Source organism: Durio zibethinus, chromosome 3, assembly GCF_047325235.1.
Source record: "Durio zibethinus cultivar Kanyao isolate XHJ-2024 chromosome 3, ASM4732523v1, whole genome shotgun sequence".
NCBI lineage: Eukaryota > Viridiplantae > Streptophyta > Magnoliopsida > Malvales > Malvaceae > Durio > Durio zibethinus.
In genome coordinates, this window is record NC_143164.1 from 28,920,535 (window position 1) to 28,932,957 (window position 12,423).

At 28.1% G+C, this 12,423-nt stretch overlaps 1 protein-coding gene and 1 long non-coding RNA gene across 2 annotated transcripts; both read right to left on the minus strand.

Moving 5' to 3' along the window:
• Positions 1-659: 659 nt before the first annotated feature.
• On the minus strand, positions 660-1,892 carry LOC149519728 (uncharacterized). The gene is made up of 2 exons (XR_016338911.1): positions 1,306-1,892; positions 660-951 (listed from the first exon to the last, which is right to left on the minus strand). It is a non-coding gene; the product is annotated as an uncharacterized LOC149519728 (long non-coding RNA).
• Positions 1,893-3,494: 1,602 nt separating this feature from the next.
• On the minus strand, positions 3,495-8,153 carry LOC111283412 (calcium-dependent protein kinase 11-like). The gene is made up of 7 exons (XM_022871950.2): positions 7,486-8,153; positions 6,505-6,648; positions 6,258-6,410; positions 6,022-6,137; positions 4,779-4,946; positions 4,393-4,617; positions 3,495-3,962 (listed from the first exon to the last, which is right to left on the minus strand). The coding sequence occupies exons 1-7, from the start codon at positions 8,039-8,041 to the stop codon at positions 3,819-3,821; spliced, it is 1,506 nt and encodes a 501-aa protein (XP_022727685.2). The 5' UTR covers positions 8,042-8,153; the 3' UTR covers positions 3,495-3,818.
• Positions 8,154-12,423: the final 4,270 nt, after the last annotated feature.

Below are 12,423 nucleotides of genomic sequence, written 5' to 3' on the forward strand. Positions count from 1 at the left end.
ATATATCTTTTATTGATAATAAAATATTGTAAAAATACCAACTTATAGCTAATACAATACAAATTTAAAAGACTTAAAATATTCATATTTTAATTTCAAACAAAAAAAAAAGCATCTATAAGCATTGAGAAATTAGACCATATGTACCAAACATTACATGGAATTGAAGAGTACTTATCCAACAAAATATTCTTATACACAAGTATCTAACCAAATTAATGGTTGAAACATATCACTTTCATCCTTTGGAATATAAAAACACAAGTACCAAATTGGGTCTTAAACTTTTTGGCAATATCATTGTTGTTTTTGTACAAAGATTTGCAACTACATCTAGCAACTAAACTGTCATTATGGCTCGCCTAGTGGCTGAAAATATTTTGTTCTTAAAGAAAGTAAGAAACAATTTAAGGGTAGCCAACATCTGCATGGTCAGTTTGTTCTCAAAAAGATAATGTAACACTTACACTGGTGTAAGTAAATCCCTACTCATATATATAATATATTATATATATATATGTTTATTATATATTATATATAATGTAATATCTATTATATATATGCAAAATCTCATAATAATGCTGGATTCTTAATTACAGTAATCAGGATTCAAATTACCTCAAGTATTAAAAAAAATAACTTAAGGGCCATTTCCAATAGTAACTTCAAAAACTCAGGACAAACATGAAACTAATTTAAGATACGATGGGAAACAACTAATAAAATTCGAAGTTGGGAGAATAAAAAAAATTTGCCATACCGTCACATCTAAAAATCCAACAAAGTTATCAAGTTCACCGAAATGAGCTTGAATAGGATCCCTGGCTTGGTTAGGGTCTGCAAGTTCAGGTGAAGGAACCCTATAAGCGGCAACAATAACATCGACTTCAGGAACTAAAACATAACTTGCAATAGAGAGAGCACCCCCATGCAAAATCCAGTCACTTCAGCCTGTTGCAATGAAATAAGAGATTGCTCACTAACCAATGTTTATACTTCATCAAATAGTTTAAATAAAGCAGCACAGATGAAATAGATCCGATATTGCATTACAGTTGGTCAACAAAACAGAGTGATCAAGATATTCACCTTCAATAGAAACCAATGGCTGATAACAATCATAAAATAAACTAACAAAAGATTTAGCACTTATGCAGTCCTTCCACATTGACATTTATTCAAACACGCTTAAAGCAATAAACAAAATATTATCAAAACTAATTATAAGAAGCACTTTCACAATTAAAATATTCAAATTAGTAAAAATAATAATAACAAAAAAAAATTGTAAAAATTAGAACTTACCAAGTAAATTTTGGAGCAAACAATAGAAAATGAAATTTGGGATTTTGTTTGTGGACATCGGACAGAAAATTCATCTTGCTTTTACAGTTGGAAGTGTTTGCTCTTAATATACCTAATATGCTAACATGAAAACCTCATAAAAAGAAAAGAGAAATTGAATTAAAAAAATTTGTAAGTAATAAAAAATCATTGGAATTTCAACTCATAGATTCTTAGTCAAAAGCTGTGAAATCAACAAGAAATTGGTTATAGGAAATCCACCTATTGAAAGACCAAAAACCAATGGCTAAACCATTGGAAATGGCAAAAGAGACTATAAAAGAAGGCAGTATTAGCCATAAAGATAACAACAAAATCAGTGCCATTGAAGAAGTAGAAGCATGAGTCAGTCCCTTCAAAACCTAAGCTTCCTTCTTCTCTTTCCCTTTGTCTTTCTCCTCCCCCTTTCTTTCTTTTAATTTTTGCAGTTGTTAGCTGCAGAAGCTTTTGGTTTGTTTTTCAATCTAGGAGCTTCTCCTCTTGTTCCGTTTCCATCATTTGCTCTTTAATTTTTTTTAAGACATCCTTTACGTGTACAATAAATTGGAGTCCAGGGACTGCTTTTATTAAAAGTTATATATATATATATATATTATGGTTTTAATTTTTCAAAAGCAAAAATTAGATAAAAAAAGATACTAACATTAATGAAAGATTAATATTTCAAAATTTATGCATAGCAAGAGTTATATGATCTCCAAAAAGATCTTAACTTTTTTAATTTTTCTAAGGTGTTGAGGTCATTTCTACTACGCAATGAACTTTTTTCTAATTAGCACAAATACATGTAGAGTCATTTTGGAAAATTTTTACATGACTCATGCTAAGGAAGTGGCTACTCCAATGGAATATGCTATGAAAATGCAACTGAAAGATGGTTTTGGATGTGCCGGTGAAGGGACGAAGCCAGGTTTTTTGTAAAAATAAGGTGAATTGATAAAAATTTAATAAAATAATAATAATGTAATTAAATTAAAAAGTGTATTTTTTTTAATATTTAAAGAACAATTAAAATCTAACTAATAATTTTTGAAAAAATTAAAATTAAAAATTAAAAGTAATACATTAAAAGGTTTAATTTTAGAAATGCAAAGTTTGGTAAAAATTAAAAAAAGAATTTATAATGTACAATTAAATTTGTAATTTTATGTGCACAATATATAAGTAGTTGAATTTTTTTAATTTTATTTTGCAGTCTTAGTCATTGATTCAGTTTAAAATGAGTTTGCAGATATCTAGAAGTCGTTACTAATCATGGTTTGTTTTTAAAGAAATCATCCTAGTTATAGTTCCTTGCTTTTAGTGATGTTAATTGAGCATGAAACTTAGATGATATAAATTATACCACTTGGGTCTATCTAGTTTGAACACAATCCTATTAAATAGAATGGAGATTTAATTTAGTTAGTTTATATGATTAGTGTATAATATTTTTAAATTTTAAATTTTAACATTTATAATTTTTTTTTATTCTTGTAATACTATCTCATTTTGCATAAAAAAAAATTCACTCAAATAAAGGGCAATAGCCAACAAGACTACTCAATTAGTTTGGATATATAATCTCTTGTTTGAGCTACATATCACACAGTCCCCTCCAATTCTTAACATATGTGCCACATATCTTAAAGCTAATCATGTTTTTCATTCTAGAATGAAACATCTAGCCTTAAGTTATCACTTTGTCAGATAACATGTTTGTTGGCCATTTCCATCCTAAGCATGTTATCCGAAATGGGAAACGTTCCTGTCCACCAAGTTTTCGTTATTTTATCTAAAGGTCATAGCTGCACTTTTAATTAAATTTATAATTTATATTGTTCAGATCATTTTTTCTTTTTTAATTAATTTTTAATTATTTTTATATTCGATTATCATCATTAAATTTCAATCATAGATTTAATTAAAAGTACATTATTCATTTTTAAATAAAATAGTGAAAATTTTCGATAATGATTCCCTCCTCCGGAGGCGCATTTAAAGGAGATCAAGGATTCAAAAGAAGTTAGAGAAGACCATGTCAGAAGATCAAGTTAGCAGAATCATTAATTGATCTTTTGTTTAGTTAAAATTCAAAGATTGTAGTCTGCGGATGAAATAAGCGAATCTCATATCTCTTCTTGTATCTACTCATCACTAATGAATGAAAGTAAACAAGTTTAAACTCCAGACATTATTCTTTCATTAAAAATAGAACATTACAAGAAAGAATAATTGTCTTATCTAATACAGACAATTAGTGACTAGACTGAATATTTATTCTACCGAAAACCTTAGCAGCTGTGCCATTTCCAATAAACATTAAGGATAGGCAAAATCTTAATCTTCACATTCTTAAGTGCATCAGTTGAATAAAACCAAATCATCAACCTAAAGAATCATAGACACCCTAGGCAACTCAAATGAGACGGCAGTGTCATTAACCATTGATTTCAGTATAACAAAATGTAGCTCTCTACGAAAGAGGTTGATTTTCAGTTAGTATCGCATGTTGGGTCATTCAATCCGAAGGCATCAGAAATACTGAGGTTCAGGTTGCTTCTCATAGTTCTGCTTCTTCCGATCCCATCACCCTTTCTCATCATTGCAGCAAACTCCCCATAGTCTATTCGCCCATCCTGCAATTTCATGTAATCACAAGATAAGTTAGGAACAAGAAATTATAATGATTTTTTACAATGATTTCACTCCGTTTTCTTTAGATAAATGCAATATCACGTGTCTAAATTATAAATGCTTGGGACATATTGGTAAGGAAAAGGGTGAGGAAGGTAAAAACAGTTAATATAATTTTCCTTGCATGTGTTTGCTACTCCTTTCCTTCACACCTATTAGGCCAGTCGATTTATTTTACTCACTAACTTCTCCATTATAAAATAGTCATACAAATTCTCCTTGATGATAACATTCATACAGCTGAAATCAAACCATAATGAAAATATGATAATGCTGATGATATGTGAAAACTATGGCAATGTAACTTTTACAATGTAGAATGTGAAATAGTAACTTCAAAATTTGAATGTCTAATCGACCTGGTGTACTTACATTATCTTGGTCGATTTCTTTAATCATTTCATCCAGATGTACATCACCTAGACCAAACTCTTTGCAAGCATGTTGAAGTTCATCTATGGTGATGTAACCGCTACCATCTTTGTCAAAAAAGGAGAAAGCAGCAACTAAATTCTCCTCTCTCTCCGTCTTATTTATGTGCAGTGTAGCAGCGAGGAATTCACCATAGTCAATTGTTCCACTGTTGTCAATATCAGCCTGCCAAAATTCCCGAGGCAATATTTGTAATTGTGAGACTCAATCATGTTGTAACAGTAGAGAATATCACACTTGGTTTATAGCACAAACATTCTTAGATTGTAGCACAAACATTAAAGTTACATTAATTTTTCAATAACAACCCAAGAAGGTATATTTACAGCTTCCATTAGAGACTTGATTTCTGATTCCATTAGTTCAGACCCCACTTTCTTCAAACCGTCTTTGAGTTCCTGAAATGTTATCGTCCCACTGTTGTCTGTATCAATCATTTTGAACAACTCTTTCAAGCCACCAATTTCTTCCTCAGAAAGTCTTTCTGCTATGACCTGCAAAAGAATTTATATTCTATTGTCAAAGATGATTGTTAAACTTACTTATATGTTAAAAGGCATACTATTTGTCACAGTGACCCAAACAATCAAGACAAAAAATTAAGTCGAGTAGCTGCTTTCTTTCATGCATGCCTATGTTGTCAAACAAAACACAGAAGATGACTGGATGTTGCATTCCATCATGCAGCTGACTAGAGTTAAAGAATCATTGTACAAATATGAAAGGATAAACTTTGAGCAATAAACTACTCTTCTAGAATCGTGAGTTATAGCAGAGCTATCTAACTGAATATGAAAATAATAAATTTTGAGTAAAAGCAGAACTATAATAGTTTTGCCTTCTTTCTCATCCCAAGTAGCAATCCCTCCTCACAATTCTCATGAAGCTATTTGATGGTGAATTTACTTCTTGGGGCGAAAGCATGGTTTGAGGTAGTATTTTGTCACAAGCCCGAGATAAAGTTAATATGAATCAATATTAAGAAGGTTGTTAAACTTTTGGCAGTTTCAAGAGATTAGGATCCCGATTTCTACTGCATGCAACTGCTGCTGAAAGAGATGTCTAATACCTAGGCTATAGTTGAGCGCTAAGCTGACTAGGAACAGTTATAACATCATGGACAATTTGTCTCTCCATCAAAAACAAGTTAAATTCTAGACCCCAGCCTCCACCCAACTAGCCACCAGCTAGCCAACACCAAAGGTTTGTTTGCTGGACAAAAACAAAAATTACGAATGGAAGTTGCATTCTACCATGCAGCTGATTACAGTCCGAATATTGTAACAGCAAAAATATGAATTGACGAACTTGTTTCTTGTGTGAAATACTACTTCGTTTATACCACCATGAGTTATAACATAACTAACGACTGAAAAGGGAAATAATTTCATATATCCTTCATTACTTTCTAAAAGTCAAAACATGAATTCAGCATAAAAAATCCTTCACCATGAAGATTCAATTTTAAATTCAGCATAGAAGATAACTAGATAATAGGTTCACAATCAGGTTTTCATGGGAAATTTTCCAATAACTATAGATGGAAGATTAAAAAGGAAAATCACATACACGCAAAGCCATCTTTTTAAGTTTGTTCATTGCTGAGAACTGCTTCAAGCGTGATAACACAGCAGAATCCAGAGGTTTGTCAGGGGCAACTCTATCATCCACAATCCATGGGTGACCTGATTCATAAATCAACCCATTGTTGTGACTTACACACATACAATAAAGATAGAGCATTCTCATTCCCCTGCTATAGCAAAGAAAAAATAATTCCGTAGGCACAATATGCAATGACTTACATAGGACTTCATGGGCAGAAATTCTTTGCGTTGAACCTCTCTCAAGCATCTTTCTTATCAGATCTTTTGCACTTTCAGAGATACTAGGCCACGGCTCAGATACAAAATCAATTTTTCCATGTAAAATCTGTCTGAAGATTCCTGATTCGGTTTCTGTGAGTGGAGAGGAAACGTAAGTATACCATAGGATATTAAAACACAAAATGGCACAAACTGCTGCAGGGAGTACGATTATTGAGATAAATACCTGCCCAAAATGGTGGAACCCCACTCAACAAGATGTAAAGGATAACACCAGCACTCCATATATCTACTTCTGGTCCATAATGCTTGCACAAAACCTCTGGTGCAACATAATATGGACTCCCAACAACATCATAAAAATATTGTCCTGGAAGGGAAAAGGATAAAAAAAAAAAGTAACCACCATTAAATACGAGAGATATACCACAGAAAAAATAAGGGAAAGCAGTAGCACATGCAATAGTTATGAAGTTGCCCATTCTTTGAAAAAGCCTAAGGATTCTCCAATCACAAGAAATTTGAATGTGATTCGTACAACCAAGCAGAATTCAGTACTGAGGCAAAACCAGATAATCTAGTGGTGCTGATCTCGACATCACTATGGAGATTTCCGAAAAGCAATTGACAGTCATTTAACCATCTCAGCTAATGTTGGAGAAGGTTCATTATATTCAATTGAAGTAGATATTTAGCGCATTAATTATGGAAAATAAAAATAAAAAAAACCTTTGTAAAAAGATGCACCGTATATAACAGAACATTGTTCTAATCAAACAAACCAGAACCAACAGTCCACAATTATAAAAATGAACTTGCAAAAATACGCATCAAATATGAAATCCTAAGGGAAATTGATCCTATTGAACAGTATCTGAAAAATATTCAGCGAATCATCAGGCTGAAAAATAATTATCCCAAGATTTTCAAAGAATCAATCTAATTAAAAAAAAAAAATCATAACGAAAACAACCAATATCAGATATCAATACCCTTCAGAAAGGTATTGAACTTCTAACCAAAGAATCAAGAATGTCCTCAACTTCCGATCAGATAATCAAACCAAAATCAGAAAAATCAAAACTCTATTTCTCGATTTTTTACAGAACTACATTAATCATTCCACCAAAAAGAAACTACCGTTTATTCAAGAGAATCAAGACTAACATATAAAAAAAAAAAAGAAAAAGAAAAGCCAAGAACCAACCTGGCTTATAGAAGACAGACAAGCCAAAATCTGTAGCCTTGAGAATGGCATCATCAGCAGGAGTATCAAACAAGAAATTCTCAGGTTTGAGATCTCGATGCATAACCCCAAGAGAATGACAAGCCTCGACAACACCAACAATAGTTTTAATAAGCTTAGCAGCCTCTCTTTCACTATAATGTCCTTTAGCCACAATCCTATCAAAAAGTTCCCCACCTGCACAAAGCTCCATAACCAAGTGAACAAACACAGAATCTTCATAAGTTCCCTTGATCTGCACCACACTTGGGTGCTCAGACAAATGATGCATGATCTGAATCTCTCTCCAAACGTCATCGTAATCTTCACGGCATAAAAGTTTGCGCTTTGGGATTGATTTGCAAGCGTAAAGGATGCCAGTAGCCTTGTGAGTACATTGATACGTGATACCAAATTGGCCTTTCCCAAGCTTCTTGCCTAACAAATAGTGGTCCCTTAGTCTCGGGGTTTGGTATGGCAAAACTGTGCCTATGGGCTTTGCAGTTGTTGATGATGACGATGTGATTTTCTTATTCATTGCCACAAGTACCTCAGATGGGATCTCTTTCTCTTTCACTTTCTTTCTGCAAGAGAACTGTATTTTCTTGTTTGTTTTTTCTTCTTCAGTTTCATTTTTTATGGGTTTTTTTTTTCGTAAAAACTATGACTTGTCATTAGTACGTTACTTTTTACCAATACCATAAAACAAATATAGAATGGAACGGAAACAAAGGTTGAAGCTTTATGATTTCCAAGTTTTTATACAAAGAAAAATTACGTGGAATTATAGAGTTAATATTTGATAAATATGTTTTATTTTTATTTGACTAAAGATTAAAAAATTATTCAAATTAAAATTTAATAATTATTTAAATTTTTAAATTTTATTATACTTAATAAAATCTTAAATCTTTTATTTTCAATCATTTGAACCTTAAATATTTATTTTCATCTAATTAAATTTTTAAATATTTATTTTCACTCAATTAAATTATAAATTGGATGTAAACAATTAAATGTTTTTCCCTTAATAAGGGTTTAATTGATGAAAGAAAATGTTTCAGGGTTTAATTAATTGAAAAAAATATAAGATATTTGATGATTATTGAATTTTAGTTTAGAAGTGTTTTTTACCTTTTTATATTTTATTTTTAATTAATTTTTTATTTTTAAAAATATATTTGAAAGGATATGTGTCATTTTTTTAATTTTTCTTGAGAAATTTAAAATTTTCACTAATAAAAAATGAAAAAAAAATTGTAATAATAATTATATAATTTAATTTATTTTTAATTTATTTTTAATTTTTAAAAATATATTTGAAAGGATATGTGTCATTTTTTTAATTTTGTTTGTGAAATTTAAAAATTTCACTAATAAAAAATTGAAAAAAGCTTTTAATAATAATCATATATATTTTTTGGTCAAAGTAAGAAAAAGAATTGCAAGAATAATTATATAATTATATAAATTAATTGAAGATGAATTTATTTACATTAGAGTAAATTTTATATTTTAAAATGATTAAAATTAAAAATATTATTTTAATTTAAATTAATTATAAATTCAATTTAATTAATAATAAAAAATATGATATTTATGTTTATATAATGGGCTCGCTACTAAAATTATAGACATAGTATAATTTTGACAGAGAATTATTCAATTTTGGAGTATTAGAATTTAGAAGGAAAGCCGCCGAATGCTGTGTACCTCAATTTAATATTTATATTTTATAGTTCTAATTATTATATTGTTTTAGAGAAGTAATTATTATATTATTATGTAATTATTATATTATTATATCAGGAATTTTATTGTCCTACAATTGGCCATCGGTGATTAAATTTTAGGATAAAATTTATAGTGAAGTTCGTTAAAGTTTTTATTAAAAATAAATAAATAAAAATTTTAATAAAAAATCGAATAAATAAATTGATAAAATTTAATATAAAAATTAATAATATGTATAAAAATTATTTATAATATTATTTATAATCTAAATTTCAATGACACTTATTAAACGATAAAAATTTTGTTAAATTTTTATTAAAAATATTTATTTAATAAATATATTAAAATTTATTAATTTTTTAATTTTAAACATTTAATTTATATTTTAAAAATTTTTAATTTATTTATTTTTAATAAAAAATTTCTTGATTTTCATTTATGAAATTTCATATAAGTTTCTCCTTAAGCTTTATGAATCATCTGAAGCACATCAGTATTGAATCAGAGTTTTGAAGACAAGAAGTAGGACATAATAGATTCCATAATTAACTACTTCAGTTTTTTCTTTTGTTCTTCTTTACTAGTTAGTTTTAATCACGTCTAAATGCACGCACGATAATTTTATATTTATATAAATATTTATGTAAATTATGAAAAGAAAAATAATGTATTTGAGAAGAACGGTATTTTAACTTTGAGAGTTGAAATAAGGTATATTATTCAATAAAAATATCTTTTTATGTATTAAGTGAAAAAAAATAAATAATGTATATATTTTTATTAAAATTATTAATAATATTAATTCAATATCTTAGAAAAATTTATTTGATATAGTTAATATCTAACTACTATAATTTTTAAGTTACGACCACTCAAATATTAAAGTGGTTATTAAGTTGCACATTGATTAAATAATTTCAACATTAAAAAATTAAGTATTAGGTTATAAATTCTATAGATTGATCTTTAAATAAATTGGTATAATATTAAAATTGGTACCTAAAAGTTGTATATTCGAAAAAATATATACACATAATATTTTTTAATCAAATAAATATAAAAATAAAAGATTCAAAAATAAATTAAAAAAATTTACAAATTCTCATTTCCTTTTAATCAACATATCAAGTCATGTCAACCTTGCAATTAACAAAAATAAATAAATAAAATTTAATAGTTTTGCACTAATTTAGGTAAAAAATGAAAAATTATACCTATCATGATCAATGTGGAATGTTATGGTGGTCTTTTCCTTTAAAAGGTCATGGTGGTTTTATCATAATAGTTTTGAAGACTGTTAGACAAAAATTTTAAAATTTAGAGAGTTGTTATCAATTTTTTTAAATATGATTGGTCACTTGAAACTTTTAAAACTAATTAATGCTTATAAAAATGTAATTTTTTATCTACAAAAAACAATTTTAAGTTAGAGAGTACAATTATGTATGGGGAAAAATTAACAGTTCACAATGCTCATTTTAAAAACAATACTAATTAATCATATGTTATCCTTAATATTGATAAAAATGATCTTAATTCTAATATTTAAAACTAATTCCTTCAAATTTTATGTTTTCCATGAATTTTTTTAAAAACTTTTTATTTAGAAAAAAATGAAAATCTTTAATATTTAGGCAAAATTTCAACAAATATTTATCTACTTGGGACTTTTATAATAATTCTCAAAATCTGACATAATATTCCTTTATAAAAAATAATTATTGAGAAGCCCTCAAATATCTAGGTTGGGTCTTACAAATTATTTTTATTTAGGAATATTAGTTTTAATTTAAAATAATTCTCCAAAATCACCATTTATTAATTTATGTTTCTTTGAAAACGATGAATGCAAGCAATATCATATGAAGTAAATGGATGATGAAAATACAAATAAAAAATATAGATGATTGATTTGATCTATCTTATACACATTTAATTTTATTTTTTAGCATTATACCCCTTTTAAAGGAAATCAAGGATGAAAGAAATTTTATTTATTTTCATTTTTTTTGTAAAGGAAAACTTTCTTTAATTCTCTAATAACTAGGTAGAATTTTGAGAAAATTAATCATTCAAAATATGATTTGAATTCCCTCCAATATTTAGATAGGGTTTTAAAAATCATTTTTTATATTAAAAACATTATGCAATGAATGAATAATTAATAAATAGCATGCAAAGAAACATTATAAACAAATTAACATAAGATATATAACATAATAACATATAAACTAGAGAACAAGGAAAGTAAATGCCAAGAAACAATTGTAGTATGCCATAAGAAATGTAGCAATTAAAATAACAAATCGAAACTTTTATTTAAAAGCTTATGAATGGAAAGCCAAAGAAATGGATTTCATTTGTTTTTATATAGCCTTTCTAAATCTAAACTAAAAATTCCATTTTAATATTCCTTCCCTCATGTTTTAAAACTTTTGTTTATCATTAAAAAAACAAAAGAAAAATTTCAGCTAGAAAAAAATCAAATGTTCTTGGACAACCATACCACCCCTTTTTAAAAATGGTTTCTTCATTTTACCCATGCTACCTTCTTTATTCTATTTTAAGTTAGACAACATAAGAGGAAAAAAAAAGACACAACCATACCATAGTCCTTACAACTATAGCTTCCATACCAATGCTTTGAAGGGTTTTTAAGGTCTTTAAACTCCTTGGGCTCTCAGCCTATGCAATCTTAAAAACCATTTACATTTGCTATCAAATTGCCTTAAGCTTCTTTTTCACCTATGTTTTGAAAAGTTACTTGTTTTCATAAAAAAGAAGTTATTTTTATTGTTTTTACTTGGAAAACATATATCCTAGATGAAAACCTAAGCTTTTATGGACGGTAAAAAGAGGACAAACCCGAAACTCTTACATGGAAGACATTTTTTTAGAGTTTAAACTTCAAAATTTTTGCTTTTTTTTTTGTCTTGGAAAACGTTCTCTTTTTCAAGTAAAAAGGCATTTTTAAGTCATCACAGCCAACAAATATTAGTCGAGATGGAGCTTAAAGCTCCTAGTGCATTAAAGTAAGAAAAAAAAAGCCAAAACACTCTTCTAAAAGACTTACTCAGTAAATAATTTTTTTATTTTTTATTTTCAAAAAGACTTCTCCTAGTTCATTTAAAAAGTTTACATTGTTAACCTTTTTCTCTAGATCAAACCATATATAGAAAACATGAT

Bases quoted from the DNA above. Each gene is read 5' to 3' on its own strand.
- LOC111283412 (XM_022871950.2), bottom strand. From the start codon at position 8,041: ATGAATAAGAAAATCACATCGTCATCATCAACAACTGCAAAGCCCATA. The intron at 6,411-6,504 runs GTATTTATCTCA...CTCCACTCACAG, and splicing joins GGTTCCACCATTTTGGGCAG to AAACCGAATCAGGAATCTTC. The intron at 4,618-4,778 runs GTAAATATACCT...GAATTTTGGCAG, and splicing joins TCAAGTCTCTAATGGAAGCT to GCTGATATTGACAACAGTGG.